The sequence below is a fragment of the Microchirus variegatus genome (assembly GCF_963457635.1).
Source record: "Microchirus variegatus genome assembly, chromosome: 8".
In the NCBI taxonomy this organism is placed as follows: Eukaryota; Metazoa; Chordata; class Actinopteri; order Pleuronectiformes; family Soleidae; genus Microchirus; species Microchirus variegatus.
The window spans coordinates 16,448,350-16,474,445 of NC_139809.1; the positions used below are offsets into that span (position 1 = coordinate 16,448,350).

Genomic DNA, 26,096 nt, shown 5'->3' on the forward strand with positions numbered 1-26,096 from the left:
GAGTGTGCATTTTTGAGATTGAGGGTTAAGATTGAGGGTTAAGCAAGGAATTGGAATTCACCCTCATTTTTCCCCATTTTCCTCAAGTAAACCGACTTTTTCATCTTTAGCATCCATTAGCGTCTGAGCCTTCATTCATTACATGGATATAATATTTAACACAAGCCCAGCAGTAACGGGGCAGATTTCAGGATGAAACGGAGTCACTGATTGTGCTGTTGTTATTATCGCCGTCCCTCTCTTGTACCGTCTTTATCTGTTGCTTCCTCTCTGAGCGTGACTTATCGTCGACGTGGCGAATTATAGGTGAACAGCTGTGGCACTCTGTGGTCACTCTGCCCTCAGCGGTGACTGTCGTCGGGGGCTAATAGGATTAGGTCTTCACTGATTCGTTCTCGTGTTTCCTTTTTTCCGCATGCAAACACAGGCATGTTCAGCAGCTGCATTTACATTGTACGCAAGTACGCTTATAAGCACATAAGAAGGAGCTGTGTGTGTGTGTGTGTGTGTGTGTGTGTGTGTGTGTGTGTGTGTGTGTGTGTGTGTGTGTGTGTGTGTGTGCGTGTGCGTGTGTGTGTGTATTCCTGCTCTCTCAGGCTGTCTGCCAGCAATGTTGGCATAATGCGGAAATCTCTCTGCTCTCTCTTGCTCTCTTTATGTATATCTTGTTCTCTTTATTTTACATTTTCTGTGTCATTTTCCTTTTTTCTTTTTTAACCTTTTTTTATCTCAAGTGTTTTCTCTCTCTTCATTTTAACAAACTCAACAAACAGCCCGAGGCCCAGATCTGTCCCAGGAACCAGCTCTACCCAACGTCCTCCAAGAAAAACTAAAAAAATGACCCACAAAAACCACATTATGAACCCATTATTATTGTCACCATTAACCAGTTATCACTTACACTAGTGATAAGAGGTAGCAGCAGTAGTGCTCTATATTAAGTATTCTGTCTTTCTCTGTCGATCCAAACAGTAATAAAAACCTAGTTTGACGTCATGAGCTTCTGTTAACTTCCTGATGAAGTGACTGATCCAAAGCCCTTCACTTTCTTCATCTAACTTGTATAAAACAAGTGACACACAAACAGGAACTACATACCAACAGTTTACCGGACATAAGTTACAGCTATTGAGCATGATGTCAGCGTGTAACCTCATTGATCCGTCCCAAGGTTAACTGTCCGTCATTTGGTGAACACAACAACTGTCCGAGGAAGCTGTCACTCTGCAGACATTTAGCCCAATGTCTATCATATGACAAAAGAAACAAACAAGGTCAAATTAAAGTCCATGTGTTCTCCAGGACGTCTTCTACCTGCTCCCTAATCACATCTCCAGATAATGTGAGTGAAACTACAACAAAGTACAAACACTTTGTCACTGTAATTATCATATTTCTAGCAAATTTTACTTTTACTCCACCACATTTCCCCTAGCTATCTTCGTCAGCCTACTTGCTGCTACCAAATAAAATCAGAAGAAGAAGAGCTGGTGATGTGGTCATGATTCTATCATGGAGGACTCAGCAGATCACACGGCTAATTTGCTAAACATCCTTCCCAGCAGTTTGGAAGCGTTCTGTGAAGCTGAATACTCTGCGAGAGGCTCTTCAGCATCGCAGGACTTGCGAGAAGAGCGAAGAGACTGAATTTGCGGCGATGCCGAAAACCAATTTCTTCAGAAAATGAACAATTTCAGCTCGTAAATTGACCTCATACCAGTGGAAGGACGAGTGTAGTTAGTCTATGTAACTCACAGGGAGGTTGATGGCACTATGAGAGGAAGCTAGTTTAAATTTTATTGAGGTGAAGTTTAGTTTTTGAACATCCATTTCATTATGAAAATCCTAACTTACAGTACTCCTAAGTACAATAAATGTTGTATACTTTAAGATTTTGACTCGAGTAACATTGTTAAAGGTGACTTCAGCTTCGTCCAAAGTCATCTTCTGGTAAAGTACTTTTATTCAAGTATTGCTTTTATTTACTTTATACAAAACTGGTATAAAGGACACATCAGGAAAAGCGACAGAAAAGACACAATGAGGACAGTGTCCTACTGTTGTGAATGTGTTTGACTCAGACTCCGTCTCCGTCTGCATTTTTCAAACGTGAACAGACATCGTCCACATTTAGAAACAGCTCGTATGATTAAGCGATTAAAATAAAACAACTACCAAAATATTCCATATGGAGGAAATAATCACACGAGCCACGAGTTTGCAAACAAACGCTGAACGGCCAAGAACACTTGGGATAATTTCCCTGTAAATAGTCAAAGGCTAAATTTAATTTGTCTGAGAGCTGTAATTAGCCTGACATTTCTGCCAAAAACACTTTAAAGCAAAACCAGAGTGGCTTTAAGGGAAGTGCGGCGTCACGTCTTCATCGACGGTAACTTCCACTGAAAGTTTGATGAGAATATTGATGTCATTCTAAAAGCTAATCACTGTGTTTAAAAAGGCAGCCAAAAGTTAGCTTAGCAGCGTTTAGCTTAGCTACTCTTGATTTAGGGCACAACGGCCAACTGCCCTCTGACTTCAAGTACATTTTCTTTACTTTTTCTATTATTTTCTTTATAAACATTAATGGCAATATACAGATAAAACAAAGGAAGAAACCAAGTGACTTAGCGGCAGAGGCAGAGCTAAGCTAGCTGCTTCAAGTCCACTAAAACTATATCAAGTCACTTCTTTTAATAGATGTTAGTGTGGTATCAGGGAAATACTGCTTCAACCCAACACAGCCTCGGGTAACTGAGAAAGAAATGCATTATTTATCATTCTCTATTTTCAAAACTGACCGGGGCAAATGCTATAAATTCATAAAAGCAGGACGGGAAGACTCTATAACCTCACGTTTAGAAACAACACAGACCGGGATCAACGCGGGTCATTGTTGGTTTACTTCTGACAACAGGGCTATCCATGACTAAGAGATCCCACTTTCTGATTTGAGTCCTGAGCTGAAAACCAATAATTTCTGCTTCATATTCAAGTCCCAAACTTGTATTTGCAGCTTGAACAAAGGTCAGCTCTGTCTATTAACGTGATAAACCTCACTGTGCTCATTGTTTTCGCTGAATGAGGAGTGTAATAATGACAAAGTTCAGCAAAAGCCGACTCATCAAACTCTCCACGGCTGCAGACAGACACACGCATCATGCCTCCTTAAACCGACGTTCACCTTCACCTTAATCCTCTTCTTAATCTGTCATTGATCTCAATTATAATATGGAATGCGGTCATCCACAAGTGTTTACAGGCAGAGTCGTCAGAGTCTGAAAACCACCTGAAGATACAGGGCTGCATCCACAATAGAAAATGCATAAATTCTGCTCCAGATTCGCCCACATGTCCACATGATCCTGATGTATTAAAGCAGTATTTCCTAAAACTTTGATATGGGGACCCAATTCACATATACCGTATATAACCATGACAAGAAATAAATTGTGCAGGTTTCTGACAATTGTTATGACAATTTTTTTTATATTATTATGATTTTGAATGGGTAAACCAAATATTTCCAAGATATCCTTTTTGCCTTTATTGGACATGACAGTAAAGCGTGAAAGGAGGAAGACACGCAGCAAAGGACCAAAGGTTGAATCGAAACCTGGGTCACTGCAAATTGGGCCTGTTTCCTATGGGGTTCAAGCTCTACCATAAAACACCCCATTCCCAAAGACTCCTGCAAGCCTGTCTTTGGGAATTCCCTCAAAATACTTACTCCTAGTTTCAGTATATCCTTGTTGTTGACGTAAAGGAAAAACATCCTTGTTCTTACTGTTCAAGATTATTGTTTCTTGCTGCCAACACTCCTTAAAACTATGCTAACAACTGCAAGTTCCTGTTTACACTCGCTTCTACCCCTCTAGGAGTCTCCACAGCGGATGATCTGCAGATATGATGATTTGGTAGAGATTATTATGCCCTCCCATTTATCTGGGCTTGAGACCAACACAAGTAGTACACTGATGTGGCCTCCCTGTGGCTGTGGTCAGTGTCCAATTGGGGCAGCCAATGGCCAAGTTGAAAGGGAACTTGGCTTGTAACTGGAGGGTCGAGTCCCCACCAGGTGAAAGGGCTGAGGTACCCCTGAGCAAGGTATGCAAGCCGCATTGCTCATTGGCTGCCCGCTGCTCCTGATTCTACACTCTTAGAAATAAGGGTTCCAAAAGGGTCCTTCTACAAGGGCTGAGGTTCTACCTGGAACCATTTGCTTCTGAAAAACCCTTTCCCGAAGAAAAGGTTTTTCAAGGGTTCTTGGTAACACTAATGGTTCCAGTAAGAACAATTTTGATCCAGAGAACCCTTTAAAACCCCTTTCCTGAATAAAGGTTTTTAAAAGGGTTCTTGGTGGAACCCTCCCAAAGGGTTCCAGGTGGAACCTTTATAAAAAGGTTCTACATGGAGCCAAAAAGTGTAGAACCTATCATATCCCAGGATGTCACCAGTAACTGGCAACCAGCCAATCATTCAGCAGCTGTGTGGTTCAGTTCTAGTAGTTGCAATGTGGGTTTTTTTACAAGGGAGTAGCATGCAGTGAGAAGCCGAGAGGCCGGGAGAAGTGTAGACGCAGCCGCTATCTTGCGGAAACTGGCAACTGTATACCGTAATCCACAGTACTACCGTCGCGTATTATATCTATTACCGTAGGAACCGTTACGAATTGGCACCACCGTGTATTGTGGGTATTGTGCAACTCTACCTATGAGGACCAGCCAAAGAACCTTATATGGTTCTACTTAGCACTTTTGTTTCTAAGAGTGTAGGAAGGTTTCTAGTCGAGGATGGGTTAAGTGCAGAGAAGGAATTCCCCTAAACGTCCAAAAATACATTCACAATTGGGTACCTTGGGTACCTTGCTTGGGGTAACCCCAGTCCTTGACCTGGCTGGGCCTCAAAGCAGCAAGATTTTGGTCACAAGCCAAGTTCTCTTTCAACCTGTCTATGTCCAGTGTGTCTAAATCATGTGATATATGTTTTTATGTGCATTCTGAAATGGAAAGAAAACATACTGCCACTACCTTGACATAGCGATCTCAGCCTTCTGCCGGGCGATGTCAGCGGCCTTCTGCGCTCCCTCCACGGCGCGGTCCACCTTCTCCCGGATCTTGCTGGCCCGCAGTGGGATGAGGTTCTTCCTCTTGCCGCTGACCAGGATGTTCTGCTTGTACTTCCCTTCCTCCTTTGTGCCGTCAGGAAACGTGGTGCAGCCGTAGCCGTGGCGCTTGTTGCTCAGCCACTCCCCCTCGTACTGCAGCCCGTCGGAGCGCCTGCTCACACCGAAGCCCGTCCGCTTGTCGTTCTTCCACTCGCCGCTGTAGGTCTCCGTCGCCGTGGCGTCCACGTCGTCGTCGGCCACAGCCAACTCCGCGTCTGCATCACCGAGGCTGGAAAGATGACACAGGTTTTACTGGTGTATTCAACAGTTTTACATGCTGTAATTTAACAATCTCATAATAACAATGTTAGTTTTTTAAATTCTGTCTGATTCGTGCTGGGTATTTTGAGTTTGAGTGAATCCCACAAAGATGTGAAAATGAGTGTCTTAACCTCAGTCCCTAGAGTTGAAAAACAAAATGTGTGTGGTGTGATTTTGCAAGTGAGAATCTTCCCACATCCCATTGTTAGAGCGAGAGCGTAAAGCAGAGATCTACCTGTTCAAGTACATAAAATAATATGTGTGAGTCACTTGTTCCAAGGATTCTAGCAGATAGTAAGTAGAAGAAAGAAAACTCTCTTCTTGTTTGGTGTGTACGCACCATTACAGTGTTGTATAATATTAGAGGTAACTAACTGATTTTTTAGATTTAAAGGTATGGTGGGAGACCATTGTCTTTTTACTGTATTGCTTGATGTATTACTGACCTGTAAAAACAACATCCAATCACATTTAAACGACCCAATTAACACATTTCAATTCAATTCAATTCAGTTCTATTTGTAAAGCGCCAAATCAAAACATACATTATCTCAAGGCACTGTACATAGACGACATCATGCAGAGCAGAGAAACCCAACAATTCACACAATGAGCAAACATCTACCTTTTAGCAGAAGAAGAAATCTCTGACAGAACCAGACTCAAAGATGTGTGGCCATCTGCCTCGACCGGTTGGGGTGAAAGGTTCTCCAACCCTTTACCTTTCATGCATATTTTATTATATTATTATATAATAATGTTTATAGAGTATAATATGCCTCGCCAAGGTTTTGCAATGTTCTAGAACTCTAGAAAGAGTTTGTGTTTAAAGTTAAGAGCTGCTATCCTTTGTTCCCTGATGGCATAAAACTTAACAGTTAAAGCGGACCGAGACCGGAAGTTTCAATTAACGGTGTTTTTTTAGTGTGTATCGGCGTCATTACCTTGTTTACGAAGCCCTGAAGGTTCAAAACAAACAGTTCAGCCACGGCTGAGAACGCTGTGTTTTATTGTAATCTCGGGCTCAGCGAGATCACTGAAAAAACCCGGTCCGGTTACGTAAACATCGGTTCTCCTGAACAGCAGATCGTCCTGCTCCGGGCACTAGTCCGGGCACATCCGGTTGCGTACATTGAACCGCAGAAGAAGAATAACGTCCGTTGTGGAGGTGTTTCATGAGCGACAGTGTCTTCTGACTCTGGGTCTGACTCCGGGTCAAAGTCATAAAAGGGACTGAGGCGGGGAGTCGTGAAGAAGCTATTTTTAAACACTGTTAAAACAATGTTTTGATAATGAGTAGCAGTGCATCCACCGTTCCAGAGGGGGGAGCTGCGCTTCTGAGAACGGGTGTGCTGAATATGTCACTTCTGGGTATTGGCCAATCACAAGACAGTTGGGAAGGCTCTACGCTGACTGGCCAATCACAACACACAATGTCTTCTTGGTCTGAGAGTTCAGTCTGAAATATCGTGGCTGAGGAACAGCGTTAGAAAAGAGAGATTTCTATCGGCTCGTTTACAGCAACTAGGAGGTTTTTGACCATAAAAACAAGTTAATGTATGTAAGTAGACCTCCATAACTCACATATATGTGCAACAGGACCACTCTATGTGACCTTTAACCCTAATTTAACAGCTTCAGAGTCAGAGTTGTGTATCGGCTAAAAGATCAAGGCAGTGATAGCATTATTTTAGATTTTTCCTTTCACCGCAACCGGTCGAGGCAGATGTCCGCACATCTTTGAGTCTGGTTTTGTCAGAGTTTTCATCTTCCTGTTAGCCTTGAGATAATGTATGTTGTGATTTGGTGCAATATAAGTAAAATTGAATTGAAAAAGAAGACGTTGTTGGACCTGTTTCTTCCATACGGCGAGAAGCATGGTTCTCTATGTATTTATGTGTACCTCGATGTTTGCCAGTGTCGTAAAGGTTTTTTCGACTATTTTTTTTTAAATTAATGATGTTGCTGTTGCTGGTTTGTTTCTGTTGTTTCGCCTCTGTTAAAAACAAATGCAAATGGCCAGGACTGGGGAAAAAGCAGTAGACGCGAGGGGGAGCTCCACGGAGGAGAAAACCGGAGCAGACTTACAAAGTTCCTCTTTAAACTCTGCTCTCGTACTGACTGAGAGGTTCTCGGTGGGTGAGTCTGTCTGTGCGTTTGTAAGCTGTAGCAGGAATCGTGGTCTCTGCATACAGATCCATGCTGTAATAAATTCATATATTCAATTGAGGACAACTGAGGCTTATAAAGTTAATTGCTTTTCTTGATTTTCCCACCGTGAACCATAAGAGAATTGCGACTATACACATCATACGTCTGCGCCAGCCGGAATAATGATTTTTTTTTTCTTCATCATTGTGTGTCCAACAATAGCACAGGTTTAAAAGGTGAACCTTTTACTCTCCAAGTCCAAACCTGGCAACCTCGCTAGTTTACACAGATGTAAGAGTGACACAACTGTTCTGTCAGTAATTCAAGAAGAGGAAACATCTTCAATCAGAGACTTTTCATCAAACCCGAGAGTTCAAACTCTTCTCTATTCACATTTTCTGAAATATATATATTTTTTTTTCAAATAGTAATTTTGCCCTCATGGTCATGAGGAGTGCACTTCCTCTGAAGCTCGTAGGTAATTAAAACTTCACGCTCAACCAGGATTGATTTTTTTGCACTTAATGCTTTGATACCAATGTTTTCACTGGCCTTGGTGAAACTTTATCACAATAATATGCCCTGAACGTCCATCATCGCATGGTAAAAATGAGTTAATGAGTCATTGAAACGTCTGTCGTTGTCAGCTTCGTCAGTAACTGGTGTCGCTCTATTTCGTCTGTAGTACACTCCTTTGCTAGGTGACCAATGAACACAAAGTATGGACAAAAGGCCTCATCTGTCTCCGTCTGATCTGGGTCTGTGTTGTTTTTCATCTTATATTTGGGACTCTGGAGTTTGCAAAGTGTGAAAAATACGACTCTGTCATGTTTGTGTGGTCGGCCTCAGTCTAAGTACAGGAGATAAAACACATGATGTTGACTTCCGCACTCATTGCTACGTCACAATGAGACATTCCCGGAATTGTTGTCTCACTGAGCTCCGATTTGTCCCTAAAAAAACATAAAATTGCAGACGAGGGCAATCGTATCGGGCTGCACAGTGCATCGCAGAGTTCTACACAAACCTCCAGCCTCAGAGGATTTACATTTTTATATATGACGGGAATGTGCCGCAAATGATGGCTTTTCCTTTCCTAGCTAACTGCTGTTAGCTGCCGGAGCTGACGTAGCTTCCTGTGTCTCATTTGCATTTAAAGAGACAGGCACTCAGAACCGAGCGTTCTGAACAGGGCTGTTTTGGCATGGTGATTGAACTGCTGTGGTGCTTCATCCTTAAGGTGTTTTGACCAAAGCATGTCACAGACATGTTCATTACACTCTTAGAAATAAGGGTTCCAAAAGGGTCCTTCTACAAGGGCTGAGGATCTACCTGGAACCATTTGCTTCTGAAAAACCCTTTTCCTGAAGAAAGGGTTTTTCAAGTGTTCTTGGTAACACTAATGGTTCCAGTAAGAACCATTTTGATCCAGAGAACCCTTTAAAACCCCTTTCCTGGATAAAGGGTTTTAAAAGGGTTCTTCTTGGAACCCTCCAAAAGGGTTCCAGGTGGAAGGTTCTACCAGGAGCCAAAAAGGTTTCTCCTATGAGGACAAGCTGAAGAACCTTATATGGTTCTACTTAGCACTTTCTAAGTGTGTAGGACACCAGAGAACTAGGTTAACTTGTAGAAATAGGGTATATTATGTCTACCTTAAGAGTCACATGAACCAAAAACAACTGGATATGAATCTCTCCTGGTGATCTGAACTTAGCCAAAGTAGCTCATGTTTCACCTTCTCTTGTTATTACCTGATAGTGGAGTTGATGTCAGACGCCGCAGAGGAGACGGTGCTCATCCCAGCCTCACTCCTGAACGAGCTCTGCTTGGACCTCTGCGAGGCCAGCGAGCTCCTAGACTCCGACTTACGCAGCTTGAGGCCGGACAGGATGGACCTCCTGAAGAGGCCGCCTTTCCTCTTCCCCTTCAGCAGCTCGGCCTCACTGTGCGCCATCAGGACGAAGCCGCCTCGGGACACGGCGGGGCTGCTGCCACTGCTGCCCGTGCTGCACATGGACACGCTCGTGGTCAGAGTGCCGGGGACGGCGGGGGGGCCCGGGACCACCGCCCCGGTCCGGTCCAGCAGAGCCGTGCCGTTGCTGTGCTCCGAGCCGGAGCGGAGAGAGTTTATGGAGGTGCGGAGCGGGGAGCGGATGACGGCCGCCATGCCGTACGGGACGCTCTGACGGACTCCGTAGCCGTGTCGCATCCCGCCGACCCACTGACCCTGAAATGTTCCTGAGGAGACACAGAGGAACAGAGTCAACACATGGTCCATGAAACACAATGAGACAAAAACACAACTGACTTAACAAGTACAAACTCATTATAGACTAGCAGGGTCAGGAATTGAACACACAACCTTCCAGTTGGAAGACAATTTGCCCTACCACTGAGCTACCGTAAATCGTACCATAGTACAGTAAATGTCATATACTTTAAGTACTTTTACTGAAGTAATATAAAAATAGTGACTTCAATCTCTACCAAAGTCATTTTCTGGTAAGAATCTTGTACTTTAACTCAAGTGTCCCTTAAAGGTACTTCATACAAGACTGTTAGGCTTGTATGAAGTACAAATACTGCCAAGTACTGCTTGTGTAAAGTACAAGTACGGCGGCCTAAAAAAGAAGCAGAGAAAACCGTTTGTTGGACGAAGAACAGTGAGGATAAAGTGATCGACGATGAATGGATGGATGGACGTTTACGGTGGCGCCGCAAAAAAACTATGCACTCTGAAACTGTAGGGGGAGCTCTGTCGAGAAAAAAGAGACCATGCAGACTTGCACATTTCTGCTTTAACATGAATATCACGACAGGATAATAATGTCACTGGTTTGTGTGAGATAATTTTAGTCTTATAAAGTCAGTAAAAGTCTCTAAACTGTAGGGAGCGCTCAAAGTGGAACAGACTTACAAAGTGCTGCTTTAAATCTGTTATTGTTATAACTGTTTCCTGCCAGCAGGGGGGCGCTCACAATGCAGTCACGACACAAGCCACAGAAACATGTGTCCCTTCTCCGTGTCATGTATACACAGTGCCTTCATAATCGTGTTTGTGTTCTTTTAATGAAAGTATTCATGTTGAGTGGCCTCCTCCTCCTCCTCCTCTTTATCACTTTATTTATTCTCATTCTCATTTACATTCACTCTCTCTGCTGCTGAACAGTCCTTACATCTCTGTGCCACGGAAAAGTAGGACATCTGAATGTGTTTGTGTTTGTGTCTCGCTGTCACTCACACACACACATACATACATACATACGCAGGAGTGTGTGTGTGTGTGTGTATGTGTGTGTGTGTATGTGTGTGTGTGCGTGTGTGTGTGTGTGTGTGTGTGTGTGTGTGTGTGTGTGTGTGTGTGTGTGTGTGATCGGTCCCTCCTGCTCGTACCTCTGATGTAACAGCAGTCTGATTCACTCGCTCTGATCACAAACCACATGACCATACAAGGACTGCTGCCACGTTATCCGTCACCATTGCAAACACACACACACACACACACACACACACACACAAACAGTTGTGAGAGAAGTGGGAAGTACTAAATGAAGCCAATCGTTTCTCTTGCTTACCCTGTCAGACACGCACTCTAACGCAGTCACATGGTGAACACACACACACACACACACACACAAACTCTGGTTTCCATGACTTCAGAGGACATTACATCGACTTACATTCATATCCTGGAGACTTACTCTAACTTTAAGCCTTATTGCAGAGCATTTAGGCTGCTTTTTTTCCCCCGTTACTATGTTAAAACATATATACAGAGAATATATGTGAAATATCGAGTATTATATCAAAACCTGTATTCATTTTCACCAACTATATAAACACACATAAGCAAAAAGTACTCAAAAGTTTTACTATTGTCTCTTTTTTATGAACAAAATAAAAGAAAAATTATCTATTTTGTGACTTTGATCACAATTATCGCTTCTTTCATATATACAAAATAAAATTAATCATAACTTTGACTCAACAGCACATAAGACCAAAAAAATGCATTTTGTAAAGCCTGGATATGTGACTGATACACACACCCAGGATGTCCATATAAGGAGTTATTCGTATTAGTATGTTAGTATAGTATTATTCCCACTGCAATTTACCATGGGTGCACTAAGGGTTAACCATCTATAATAAGATAACCTAACTTTAAAGCATGTTTTCACCTTAGATTGTAGTAAATTACATTATAAGGCTTTATGTCCCCATAAGGAAGACAAGTCCCCATATAGTGAATGTTTAAACTGATTTAGGTCCCCACAACATAAGGAATACCAGGCACACACACACTGATCTTGTCATGAGGACGATCGGCTGTCTCTGATCCACACAAACAAACAAACAAACATACACAGAGAGTCTGGGTCGCTGACAGCTGCTCAGCACATCTGGACAGGTCTTTGTAATCTTGTCAGTACACAGCTGTACGAGCATATGACCGACAGATCAAAGAACACACACACGCACACACACACACACACTCACGCACACACGCACCGATGCCAAGACTGAGAAGAACAGAAGAAGAGAGACAGTCAGACAGTGGCGGTTTTGTTCTGTTTGTTTGAATTCACGTCTGTGGTGACCTCCATTCCTGTGTCTATAGTGATTAAGGCAGTATTTAAAGCTGCAGTGTGTCACTTCTGAACATGGATGAATGTCAATAAAAAATGATGAAACACTCCTCTATTTTGTCTTCATCGCATCTTCTACAGCTTTATCCTCCACATAAGGGTCGTGGGGGGGCACTGGTGGTGTGGTATACTTTGGACAGGGACACGTATAGAGACAAACAATGATTCACTCTCACATTCACAGTGAATTTAGGGTGTCCTAATCTGCCTAATCTCAAAAAAATCTGCATGTTTTTGGACCATGATAACAGGTTAGTTAGATTAGGACATGAGGACGTGTCTGGTGAGAGACAGAGACAAACGTCCATTCATGCTCACGTTTTCAACTAAAACTGAACTGTCTGCAACCTTGAGGAAAACAGTGAATGAATGACTGAATGAGAAGCCGTGTGCGTGTGTGTGTGTGTGCGCGCGTGTCTGTGTGTGTATAGTAAAGGTCCCCTCCTCTCAGTGAAACACACTCGACGACATTAAACATTCAGTGGAGCAGTGCACTGTCTGCCTGTCGCTCTCCGTGGTGCTGAAGAATATCGTCTGAGAATCAGGTGGCTGCTGCTGCTGCTGCTGCAGCTGCTGCTAATTTCCCTTCAAAACATCAAACGCCACCATATTTTAAACGTCACATCAGAGCATGACACGGGAGCTCAAGAAAAAGCTTTTTTATATATATATATTTTTTTTTATTTTTTTTAAAGAATCTGCCGCAGTTTTCCTGGTTTTCATAATAAACCTGTCACAGTGAAAAGTCTCCACACTCCACTCCATACTCCTCACTCCAATCCACTCCACTCCACCGCCTGCATGTGCAAGCGCAATTCACCTCCTGAATGTGCGAGCGCAATTCACCTCCTGACTCACACGGGCGAAAATGATTTCACCGATTGTGCCTGGAGGCTAACAGGAAGTGCTCTCCATTCACGCCGGCCTGGACACGGAGAGAGAGAGAGCGTTTACGAAGAGGCAATGAAAGGGTTTAAACAGTTAGAAAACTTTTATATTGCTGTTGTATCTTTTATTTAAATTTTATTTATTATTTATGTTATTACTTTTTTGTCAAATTTTGGACTTTTTTAAAACTTTTTTTGTCAAATTCTGACCACAAATCTTTTTTTTTCTTTTTTCCCCCCAACTTTTGGATGACACACTTTAGTATATATAGTATTTTTATTTTTTTTACTTTTTTGTCAAATTTAGGACAATTTTTTTTTGACTATTTGTCAGATTTTGGACGACATACTAAAGAATGACTTTTTTGCCTAATTTTACTGCTTGTTTTTATTCCCTATTTTGTTGTATTTGCATTTACATTTGAGCATTTAGCAGACGCTTTTATCCAAAGTGATTCCAAAGGAGAGTGCCGAGGTGGATCCAAGTGCAGAAAAAGATAGGAGCGAGGACAGACGAAGCTCTTGGATGAGCTGGGTCTTCAGGAGATTCTTGGTAGCGCTCGGTAGAACATTCCAACGACACATGAAAAGAGTGTGGATTGTCTTGTGCGAGTGTTGGCACCGCCAGACGACAATACTTTGATGAACGGTGTAGTCGAGGGGTAACAGAAGCCTTTAGGACAGTATTTAAGAATGTTTTTCACTTGTCTTCCTCCCCAAGAGATCAGCGAAGTGGGAAGAAGTAGAATCTAATCTAACCGTGATAACAGATTAGTTAGATTAGGAGACACGTGTCAGGGATGATGGAAAGGGAAGGTCTACAACGCGCTAGTGCTGTGATGTTTGACTTTGAGGCGAGGTGGAGCTGAAGATGCTGAGTTTTTTGTTGGGAGTGATGAGGATTGGACTGGATATTCCAGACACAGCTCAGGTTTGGAGATAAAGTCAGAGAGACCGAGAGGAGTCAAAGTTTAAAGGATGTGAAAAGTGATGTTGAAGAAGGGAGGGAAAGAGGAAGGTTCATGGATGCTGCCAAGGAGGACAGGATGGAGGCAGATGATCCACCATGGTGACCCCCCTAAAGGGAGAAGCCAAAAGAAAATGAGTCGCAGTACCACTCTTTAGCCAGCAGGATAGCACAACACAGCCTCATGAGTGCGTTTTTTTTTTTTTTATACAGGGCAGATTTCCAAAGTCAGACATTTTAGACGTTTTCATGTTTCACAAATCCTCAGAAACAAACATCCAAAATCGCTCCCATTACGTAAGCTAAATCCTGCAGTGGAACTGCTCTATATCTGTGGAGGAGGAGGAGGAGGAGGAGGTGCTGCGTCGTCGTTGTTGTTGGAGTGGCCTTGAAAAATCAAACAAAAACCTTCATCAAAGCTCAGTGAGAGTCACAGTGACTTTCTTTGCCTGTGCAAGTGAAATAAAAAAAACAACAACTGACAAATGACAAGATGTCACTTTTTTCACTTTAGAGACGACAGAGGTCTCGTTAGTCGAATACTCCTCTAAGTCCTGAGATGCCAGAGAAAGAAAGAGACAGCAGTGAATTCACTGGATAAAACTAAAAAAAGAGTGGAAGCTAAGGACAGGTACAGTATGTCGTCTCACACACACACGCACACACACACACACGCACTTGCACACACACACACACAGTGTTAAACTGCAGTGAAAACACCGTTCAAAGCTAACCCTCTGCCTGTGTAAATCACAGCATGAGACTATTATCCGTTTAAGAGATTTTGCACAGGCTCTTTTTTTATCCGAGTATTTTCAGATTTGAGGATTTATTTATCTGCTAAAAAAATCATTCCATGATTTGATTTTGTAACCAATGTTTTTGATGAGTACGCACTCACAGTTTTCAGTATCACAGTAAATGATGATTTAGACCGGCTGAAGTTCAAACTGAGGATCAGGACGAGCAAGAAAGGTGAATTAAGGGAGAAACCTCCAGAGAGCAGCAGTTCAGTGGGTGAAAATGCTTTCATGAGGTTCACGGGAGAACGACCAGACTGGTATGAGGTGACAGAAAGGCAGCAGTGACTCACCAGGGTTACCATTTCTGAACATATGACGAGTCAAAACCTTGAAGTAGATGAGCTACAGGAGGAAAAATAGCACACCAGTTTTAACTCGACATAAACCATCTCCGGCATATTCACCAATTATGATGAAAACTAAATCTGAAAGACAGACGGCATGAAGTGGAAGGAGAGGAGGCGTCCTCAAAGCTCCTCACGACGATTATAAAGCACAACAACTACCAGAAGTTCCAGAAAAATTTGCGCCGTATTCTTGGCCTTTTTTTAAAAATAATTTTGGTGTTAAATCATGTAAGAGCACAACTAAAAACTACAACTCTGCCTTATCACGGGATTTAATGATCAGTATGCATGATAAATTATCTGTATTTACTCTATATAGTGCTTTTCTAGTCTTGGTGACCTCGCAAAGTTGCTTTATATACGACAGTTTTGTCATTTATGACACCTGGAATTAAAACGCGTTTCCTGTGATTGGAGCACCTGACAGATGTAAATACACGCCGTACCTGAGTGGAAATACGTTGTTGGCTCCGAGCGCAGCTAACATGATAGCGGCAACAAAGCATGCGCAGTCTTCTCCACTTTTGTCGGTTTTTCAACTTGTCTTTAAAACACGTAAGCGCCGGTTAGCGGTGTCAACATTAACCCACGTTAACGCATGGCGCATTTTCATGGTTCCTGACTGACCGGAAATGTTTACGCGCCGCGTCACCTGAGTCCGGGCACCGTTTACCAGTTAGCTGTGTTAGCTCCTTTAGCGCCGTTAGCGTGCCTACAGTGGAACTGTAGGAAAAAGAGCAGCGCTACACATAACCAACGTACCTGTGTACTGCGTATGCGTAAATTAGCGTTACTTTAGAGACTCGTTTTAACAACCGGGAGTCGCGTAAACATGACGTCATACGCGTCTTTTTCCGGTCAGTCATCATGGAAACGCGTCATACGTTAATGTTGACGCCGTCAACGTGCCCAGCACTATTTTAAATACTTTTTTTCCTCTGCTTTGAAGAGCAAAGAGGAAATAAACGAGCTGGGAATCAAACCTACACAACCTTCGTAAAAAGATATCCTCCAAACCTGTAGGGGGAGCTCCGTGGAGAAAAAGACTTGCTTCAGTTCTGCTTGATAACAAGATAATAGTGTCATACAAGGATTAGTGGGAGGTTTATTTAAATGAATGTTCTCTTTCTCTTATAAAGTCACATGTATGGTGATAATAAGTCTGCTGTGATACATAACTAAGCCCATGTAAGGCCGAGCGATCCGGAGAAGAGCTTCCTCCCACACATGCAAACATATTCTCCCAAACACCAAGCACAGGAAGATGCTTTTGGAATTAATTTTTTGCTTCTCACTTCAAATAAAGACCACTCACTGTGTCTCACCGCGGCTAATCATTTTATGCAGTTATATCAGCTTACATAACATGGTCAGAGCTGGAATAATTCACGGTTCGCCGCCTTGAGCGAACTAGCGAGATGACGTTCAGGACAATTAAAATGTTGTTGTTGACTATTTAGCTGTCAACAGAAATGTTGATGTTGTCATGTTATTGTTTACGCTTTTTGTCTTCCTATAGGATAGATATGAGCATGCATGTGTGTGTGTGTGTGTGTGTGTGTGTAAGACACATAAGCTTCTAAGAACAACATTCACTTACTGACTTCCTCTGTGGCTGTTACTACTGTTGTAAACAGTGACAGTTGTAATCTCTCTCCCTTTGTGACTCCCCTTATTTCTCACTAACATGATTACTTCCACATGCGTGTGTGTGTGTGTCGTCGCTAATCAGTCAGCTTAGCTCTTCATCTCAGTAAACAATTAGCCCGGAAAGGCCAAGCCGGCCAATCAGAGAGCAGCAGAAGGAGCCGGGCAGCCAATAGCGGCGCGGAACACTGAGTAGCTCCACCCACCCACCTCCCCCTGTGACACACTGACCTGCTGCATGTTCGGCGAGCGTTGCTATGGAAACCCCACAGTGAGGGAGGTAAGAGAGAGAGAGAGAAGATGAGGAACAAAAAAAGACAAAACAGTGGGTGATGAGATACAAGGAGGAGATGAGGCATCAGGTGTGGTTTGGCAAAGTTTTGGAGCTGACCGTGGGAAATGTGACGCGTTACTAAAGTCTCTGAATGGCTTCTATCACATGACCTCTTACCGTTCACTCACACCTACTGCACATGTCACATTCAGAAGTTTCTGTTGTCATGACTGACTTCACATCAGTAGTTGTAAAATGTCATTGAGCGTCTTGTCTGGTCACGAAGGAGCCGGTTAAAGCTAGGTTTATAGTCGGCATAGTGAGCCGGACACACGCCAAAAATGGCATAATATCCTGTGTCGCGCGCAAGTATAAACAAGGTTTAAGATGGGAAAAAAAAAATAGGGAAAAAACAACTATGCAGTAATGTGTGTGGGCAATATGACCTTAAAACTATAACACAATATTCTAGGGGTCGGGGGGAAAAAATCGATTCACATATGAATCGCGATTCTAATCATCCACGATTTCTATTTTTGAAAAAAACACCTGTTTGTGTAATTTGTGTACAGTTTATTTTTGTAACTTCTGGGAGAAAAGGGCAGCTAGTCTAAGCTTTTATTTATGCAAGTTATTTTTTTGTACAGTAAGTAAGTTTTCATATGTTTTGAATGAATAAATGTTAACTTTTGTCTTAAGTTTGCCTTTGTGTGATCACATTATCACATTATCGTATACAAACTGTATTGTTTTGATGCTATAATTTGCCTTAACACACATGCATTGTATCAATTTTTGAATCGAGAATCGTTTGAATCGAATAGGTTGAATCGAGTTTGAATCGAATCGTGACCCTAAGAATCCGAATCGAAACGAATCATGAGCCACCCAAAGATTCACATCCCTACAATATTCCATTCCAAGATTTTCCCAGTGATATTTCACAGAACGTCAATGTAAAAGTGCTTATTTTGATACACGACGTTCCATACTTCACAATATGAATCTAAACAGAGCGATAAATCTAAAACTAGATGAATAATAACGTGGACAACTGTAATTAAAACACCAAACAAGCTTATGCAATTTAATGTTAATTAGGGGTAATTACAACCGGGCCGTCAGTTTGACACCCCTGATATAAACGGTCGATCCGATCATTTTCTTTTTGTGATAATGTATACATTTTTTATACGTGTAAATGATCTTGCCAATAATATTTAACTGTCGGAATAAGCAAGGAGAACAAATGAGCAGCATATGGAGCAAGTAAAATGTAAAATTATACTGTCAGATTATAGCCACATCATGCTAGCTGCCCAGCTAGGTGGCATCCAAAATTCAAGTCATCAAAACAATTATAACTAGTGTCATTTGAGCTAAAAATGTGTTACAATGACTAAGAAACTCAAAAATCAAGCTAGAGTCGCATATAAAATATAATTATCACTTTAATAAACTGACATTTGTCGAGGGACCAAAAACAAAAAGAAACTAAATTTCTTGCTAGCTAAAAATGTTAGCTTAAATGTTTTGCAATAAGAAATGTGTAGAGGTTTTGTTTATCGTGCTGCTTTACTTACCACAAAATAAATTAAAATAAATCAAACTACTGTCTGAATTATGAGGAAAAACAGATAGCACTTAGCAACAGTGTTTAGCATAGCTTTCAAGTTTGCTAGCATTTGTCCCAACACTGACATTTGTAAAGGTTTGTATTGATATTATATGAGTGACGTTACTGTCAATATAATCGTTGTAAGACAGCAGTGAAAGGTTTATTATTTTCCTCGATCAATCACTATTAAAATCCTTTTTAAGTTTGACCTGAACGTTTATGACCTCGTATAAATACAGAATCAGGAGAAGTTAATGTTGATATAAAAAGTGCGTACTGTGTACTGCCAGAGCAAGTTGACAGTTGTGCACCACACGTCCGTTCATTCATCTGAGGATTCCTTATCACTTTTTCATATCGCCTAATTAGAGAACTCTCATCGTAATCATCCAGCCAGAAATCTCTCCATTATCTCGTCATCATTTAGCTGATAAATCCATTTATACATCTGTACATCTGTACATTCATCTTTCCCATCTTCTCTTCGTCCATCTGTCTGGTATCAAACTCTGTGTGTGTGTGTGTGTACTTGTATTTATATTTTTTGTGAGGTCCAAAAAACATACAAACCTATGTTTGTGAGGACATTTAGTTTGGGTTATGGTTAGGCACTTATTAAGGGTAATGTGTCCTCAGTAAGATATAAAAACAAGTTTGCGTGCACAGTGCATATACAGTATATACACGTCTGTGTGTGCATGAATGTGTGTTTCTATTTTTAAGCAGGAATCCATATGGTGTGTGTGGGTGACTGAACTGAGCCCTGGTCTAAGTGCATTGATGACATTGATTTTAAATTCAGGGCAAATCTCACGCTGGTTAAAAAAGATGCAAAGGTCCTGAAACCTTAAATATGAGTCAAAACATTATTCTGTACATCTTGTTGGATAGATGTATGGATACAGAAAAATAAAGAAAACAAATATACGTTTATTACCCAAGCCTTTACAGTTGTTACTACACTAGCGGTGGGTCAAAATATCGATTTGGTGACATATCGTCGTCCTTCCTCGTACAATGCGATAATCCATACGTCAGGGCAAATATCGATATTTTAATTAACAAATTAAGGCGCTCTAAAGTAAACAGTCCCTGCCAGTTTCACTTGCCGGGCGTTGCTATTTAATGTCCCCTCACGGTGGCGCTGCTCAAATAAATGAGGGGAAACTTGGGGTGGAAGTTACCTGGCGTTTACAGCAGGATAATGGTGGAGTAAAGCTACGCTAAGAGATGCATCCATCTACGTTCAATACAAAGACTTTGTTTTACCATGTTGTGAATATATTAAGAGAAATTCTGCACTTTTGTTTTCACAATATTATTGGTATCGTGGACCACGTATTGCGTATTGTGAGACACCCCGAGTTTTGATTATTTTAGACGATTTGTCACGACTGAGGAAAGGACATTTGGTGAGGACATTTCTGTCCCCGTCACATTCATTCCATCGGACAGGTTCAGAGATTCATGTCCCCAAGAGGTTGAACTGCAATAAACGTCCCTCTCAATTCACTCCATCACTGCGTCAAGATATACAGCGTATTGAACCAAGTGTAGCACAAGCCATAAATCCTGTTTAGTGTCAATTAGCAAATGTAGCATGTTAGCGTGCGGACATGCGAAACATTATTGCAAGTTGGCATCAGCATCTTTTTAGATCGCTGACCTCGGCTTTTTGGCCTCATAGAATAACAAATAAAAATGTGTCCTGAGTGCACGTAAAAAGACGTTAGCATATTCGGAGGAGCATTGTTGGGTTTGTCAACCACAGGGTGACCACAGCCCCAATACATGCTACATACTTAATAATCATCTGCTTTACTTTAAATAGGACCTTAAATGGACATCCTGCTGTATCAAAGAAGATGTGAAACTGGTGATTGAGACCATTAACATAAATTAAGTGAGACAAACACAAACACACATGTACCAGGTACTATCCTTAAAGGAAACGCAAGGAAAACGAGTCGAGCCGAGCTGACCCGAGCCGTGTTAGAACTGTATAATGGAAAAGCTCCAGTAGATAATAACAGTACAAGTGTCCCTTGATGGACATTCAAGAGAATTCAGGTATTCAGACCTGGACCTGGGGCTGAATCCTTTCTCCAATCTATGCCTGTGCCAAACAACATGGAGGCTGCCTTCAATTCATGCAATATCAAAACACTAAAGTTTATAGTTGGGTTTCAATGCTTATGCAAGGATAATACACTACCGTGCACTTTTTTTTCAATGAATATAACACTAAATGAGTCAGAAAAACACTCTATACATTGTTAATGTGGTAAACGACTATTCTAGCTGCAAACGTCTGGTTTTTAATGGAATATGTACATAGGTGTATAGAGGCCCATTTCTCCAGTGTTCTAATGGTACATTGTGTTTGCTAATGGCGTTAGAAGGCTATTGGATGATTAGAAAACCCTTGTGCAATGACGTTAGCTACAGCTGAAAACAGTTTTGCTGGATCTTTGACGAAAGGGCAAAATTATTATTTTGAATAAAAAACTTTTTTTTTAATCTTGTCAATGTCTTGACTATATTTTCTATTCATTTTGCAACTCTTTTAATGAATAAAAGTGTGAAAACACCCCAAAAAAATGGTATAGGTGACCCCAAATTTTTGAACGGTGGTGTATATAATATAACGTCATAAGAAAACAAAGCTACAATCTTCCCAACAACGTTGTTGAAAAACTGTTGAAAATTCAGCCTGTTGCTCACCCTGTACATAAACATGGAGCCTCTTATGGAGAAAGGACAGAGATCGGACGTCTATTGGGCCGTAGTCGTCCTCCTCTGTCCCTCTAACCTTTCACTCACCCTCTTAAGACCACATGGCCTGAATTCAGGGCCTCTAGACACACAGGAAAGAGGCGTCCTCATGCAACCTGCTGCCTCTGCATGAATGGTGGCACAGGCGGCGGCAGCGGGAAGAAAAGGATGACCTGAGAAGACCTTCCAGACAACCTGTCAATCATTCTCCAGTGACAGTGCAATCATTTTTTTGATATAGGGGACGTTTGTCAGTCACTTTAAATATCACTCAGACACACACACACACACACACACACACACACACACACACACACACACACTGACCTCCGTCCGAGTACGTCTCTGTTCCATATCCGTCCTGCAGCCCGTTGTTCCACGTGCCCTCGTACTTCCCGCTCGTGCCAGTGCTCTCTCGCAGGCCATAGCGTCCCTTGAAGCCGTGCGTCCACTCGCCCTTGTACACCCAGCGGCCTTTGTTCTCGACGCCCACTCCGTGTCTCTTGCCCTGGGCCCACGTGCCCTGGTAAGTGTTGCCGCTGGGCCACGTGTAGACGCCCAGCAGCTCGAAGCCGTGGGCCCAGGAGCCGCAGTACTCGCCCTGGCCCTTTGGTCCCGTGCAGATGCCGTGGCCGTGCGCCTTGCCCTCCTCCCACCCGCCGCAGTATGACCCCCCATCGTCAAAGTTGAACCTGCCGCCAGTGGACATGCATGAAACAGGTCCTGGCAAATCCGCTGAAGCCTCGACAAAAAGAAAGAGGAAAGAAAAAGAAAACAAAGGGAGAGAAGGGGAGGACAGGTTGGTGCGAGAACCAAATTTATCCGTTTGGTGAGGTCAGGGGTGGAGGAGGAGGAGGTGGAGGAGGAGGAAGGGGAGCGGGAGAGGACTGGGAAAAGAAGCCACTCCTTGTTTTCAGGTGGATTAAAGAAGAAGAAGAAGTTGACCCCTCAGCGGGGGGAGACTCAGTGGTTTCCCGGTGTGGTCAGGGAGAAGAAGCGAGATGTTCTTCACACCATCCTCCTCCTCCTGCTCCTGCTCCTGCTGCTGGGATCTTCTGTGGCTATAGCTAGCACTTTGCAGCTTCTCCTCGGCAGGTGAGCGAGGAGGAGAGTGGGCCCACCGTTGCCATTACCCACTCTCAACCACCTCCTCCTCTTCCTCCTCTTCTTCTTCTCCTCTCCACTCAGGCCCACTCGCTCTGCCGCCTCCTACCTGATGATGCCTCCACCTCTCTGGAGTGCAGAGCCAAGAAGAAGTCTCCCCGGAGGCAGCAGCAGCAGCAGCAGCAGCAGCTCTTCAAGCCTCTGAGCGACGAGCATAGGAGCCACCGCTCAGCACCGAGGCCCGAGCGCGAAGACGAATAATGGACCAAAATTACTTTTTCCTGAATGAAGAAAACGATTATTTTCTTTTTTTTCTCTTTGCTTTCAAGTCCGACGTGAGGCTCACTTCAGGCTTCACCATTCCTCACACACACACACACACACACACACACACACTTTGACAGTGAAGGAACATACAAATGCATAGAGAAATAAGGGGAGAAACAAACATGGAATATTTTTTGTTGGTTTGTCCTGCTGCTGCTGCAGTCTCCTGCCTCACACACACACACACACAGAGGGAGAGACAATGAAAATAAACAGCTGAATTGATCAGTTTCTCCTCTGCTCTCAGTCTGGCTGCAGCTCTTTAATCCACTGCGTCCATAAGTGGTTTATCCTGTGCGTGGGCTGCCTTCAGGTTTCCTGCCTCGATGAAAGAACAACATCCATCTCCGTGCGATGGCGTTATGCCACGTCCCGTCCTCCTCTCTTCAGCATCTTCATGTTTCCCTGTGGAGCAGTGGCTGACGCACACAGCAAAGCACTGCCTGCTGCTGTCTTTACAGTCTCCTCTCCTCCTATGGCTGGATCACTCAATCTCTCTCTCTCTCTCTCTGCTCTCCCTCTCTCACACAGAAAATCTGCTCATTAGAGAGGACTGTTCCAATGCAGCCAAACACCAACCTCCACACACTCCCCACCTCCTCCTCCTCCTCCGCCTCTCTAGCACACTCCAGCTCTTAAAGGGACAGAGACACTCACACGAGTTCCTCTCGTCCTCCTTCACCTGTAGCTTTCATCGTTCACTCAGGCCTTTTTTTTAGTCTTTCTGCTCCTTCGCCTCGGGCTCGGCTCGTTGGCCTGACTGGGTGGGTCATATGTATGTATATACATATATATATATATATATATGTATATGTATATGTATATGTATATGTATATATGTATATGTATATGTATATATGTACATATATATATGTACATATATATATGTATATAGCTGACCTTCTGCCCAGCGTTGCTCTGCGTTCACAGCCGTGCTTCACAGACGCTCTGTCGCCGTCTACCGCCGTGGTTCTCAATCTGTGGAGCGTGTACCACTGGTGGTACGTGAGCTTCCTGTGGTGGTAAAAATCAGAAATACTGTTTTACTGTTTATACAACAGGGTTATGTGATCGGAAAATTCAACAAATAACAACATGAGACATTAAATCACAGTAGTAAAATAATAATAGTCCGCAGCTGACTTTGCTCCACCTATTTACTCCACTGTATATAATATATATATATAAACAGACATATATGTGTATACGTACATATATATATATACATACATACATATATATATATATATATTTATATAATTACTTTGTTACTACCTTGGATACTGTGGATGCATCTCTATCTCACAAGAGAACATCAATAGTGATACATACGTGTATATATATATGTGTATATATATATATATATATACACATACCCTAGTACAGGGTGAAAGGTCATCAGTTCATTACAGTCTGACCAACATACAGAGGCAAACTCACTCTCACACCTATGGTAAGTTTAGAGTGTCCAGTATTCTCCTAATCCCTAATCTGCATGGTTTCAGACTGTGGGAAGAAACCGTACAGTCCTTCTTTTTGTTTATTCTTATGAACTTTTAAATGTATGTCTTACATCTAGAGTTTATTTTTATACCTTGTTGTCTTTTATGCGTTTATGACGACATGTTTATCCGTTCTCTGTCGTTTCCTGCCGGTGCAGCTCATCCCTGCAGCTGCCCCCCGTTTGCTGTCGTCGTCGTCCTTGTCCGAGCGTTTCGCAGTGGCTGGGAGAGCTAAGCCAATTCCAGGCCAGATTAAAGTAATAAAATCATTGCGAGGATGGGGATTAAGGTTTATAGGGCCCTAAACACACGAGGTAGTCGAGAGAGAGAGAAGAAGGTGAACAGGAAGAGTCTGAGGGATTAGACTTCAGAGAAGTTAGTAACACACGCTGCTCATCACAAATCCATGACATCATGTGGAAAGACAATGAGAGATAAGACTGCTCTGACATGATCACAGGTCAAGATTACAGATGATGTTTGAGGGTAAAGACCAACACATGGACGGGATTATTTACATGTTTGAGAGGAAATGGAATTACAGACCACAATAATATGATTTAAAGCAAAAAACAACATTCTAGGACCAGGAAATATTCAGAGTTTGGTCATCATTGAAGGCAAAGATAAACCACTGGGAAAAAAAACTTTCAAAAACACATATAAAAAAGAATGTTAGAGGAAGGGGGAGATTAATAATTGCTGTTAATACTTAATGGAGAAGGGGTGGGATTAAATACGTTCTAGTTGTTACTGACTTTGACCGAAAGTGTGCCTACTTCCCGTCATCGCTATCACTTTACTTTAACAGCTGTGGTCGCCATAAAGTTAAAGAATGACCCTACGTATTCATTTTTTTAAGAATAACCGGAAGAATAATACAAAATATAACATTATTTGAAATTAGTGTAAAATGTCCTAACAGGAAGTAGAAGCTCCTAAACCAAGTTTCTTGTAGATTTAAAGTGACAGACAACGGGTGGAAGTTTACAGATAAATCATGTCCTCCAAAACTGTAAGGGGAGCTAGACTTTAGTGCTTTAACGTTGTTTGTACACGGTTTTGTATCAGATATTATATATATATATATATATATATATATATATATATATATATACCTTTAACATTAATCATGAGTGTGAACGAGCTTCTCAAAGGACTCAAGCGTCTCCGAGGGAAAACCAAAATGTGCCGAGTTCAAGCGCCCTCTGACCTCATCCGGCGACTTCCTGTGTTTGCTCACCATCTGCTCCATGCATCCAACGCGTGCGACATCTCCAAGCAGTCGATGAGGAGGAGGAAGAGGAGGAGGAGGACGGTCAATGATTACCTCTCGACTGTGAACCGACAACCACAAACACATCTGCTCATAAAATATTTTTTGAAAAAACAAGTGGAAACAGTCACCTTTAATTGACCGAATAAACACTTTTATTTTGAAAGTGTGTGAAACATCATCATAAACAGTATTTTTGATGACTTTTATCGACTCGCCCGTCGCAGCAGGATGGTGTCTTGTGTACCCTAATAAAGTGACCACTAAGTGTTAACGTCCTGAAATAATCCTGAAATAATCCTCCGTGAACAACTTTAGTTCCCGTCTGACTCACGTGTGAC

At 42.4% G+C, this 26,096-nt stretch overlaps 1 protein-coding gene across 1 annotated transcript in view; it reads right to left on the bottom strand.

The window, feature by feature from the left end:
- Window positions 1–22,255, bottom strand: part of jph3b (junctophilin 3b) — a gene marked incomplete at both ends in the record, with an annotated part of 44,817 nt that extends 22,562 nt beyond the window's left edge. Inside the window, 3 exons of the mRNA XM_083893372.1 lie at window positions 5,031–5,396; window positions 9,331–9,817; window positions 21,874–22,255. Coding sequence (XP_083749498.1) covers window positions 5,031–5,396; window positions 9,331–9,817; window positions 21,874–22,255 — 1,235 coding nt within the window. The remainder of the gene's footprint in view (window positions 1–5,030; window positions 5,397–9,330; window positions 9,818–21,873) is intronic.
- Window positions 22,256–26,096: the final 3,841 nt, after the last annotated feature.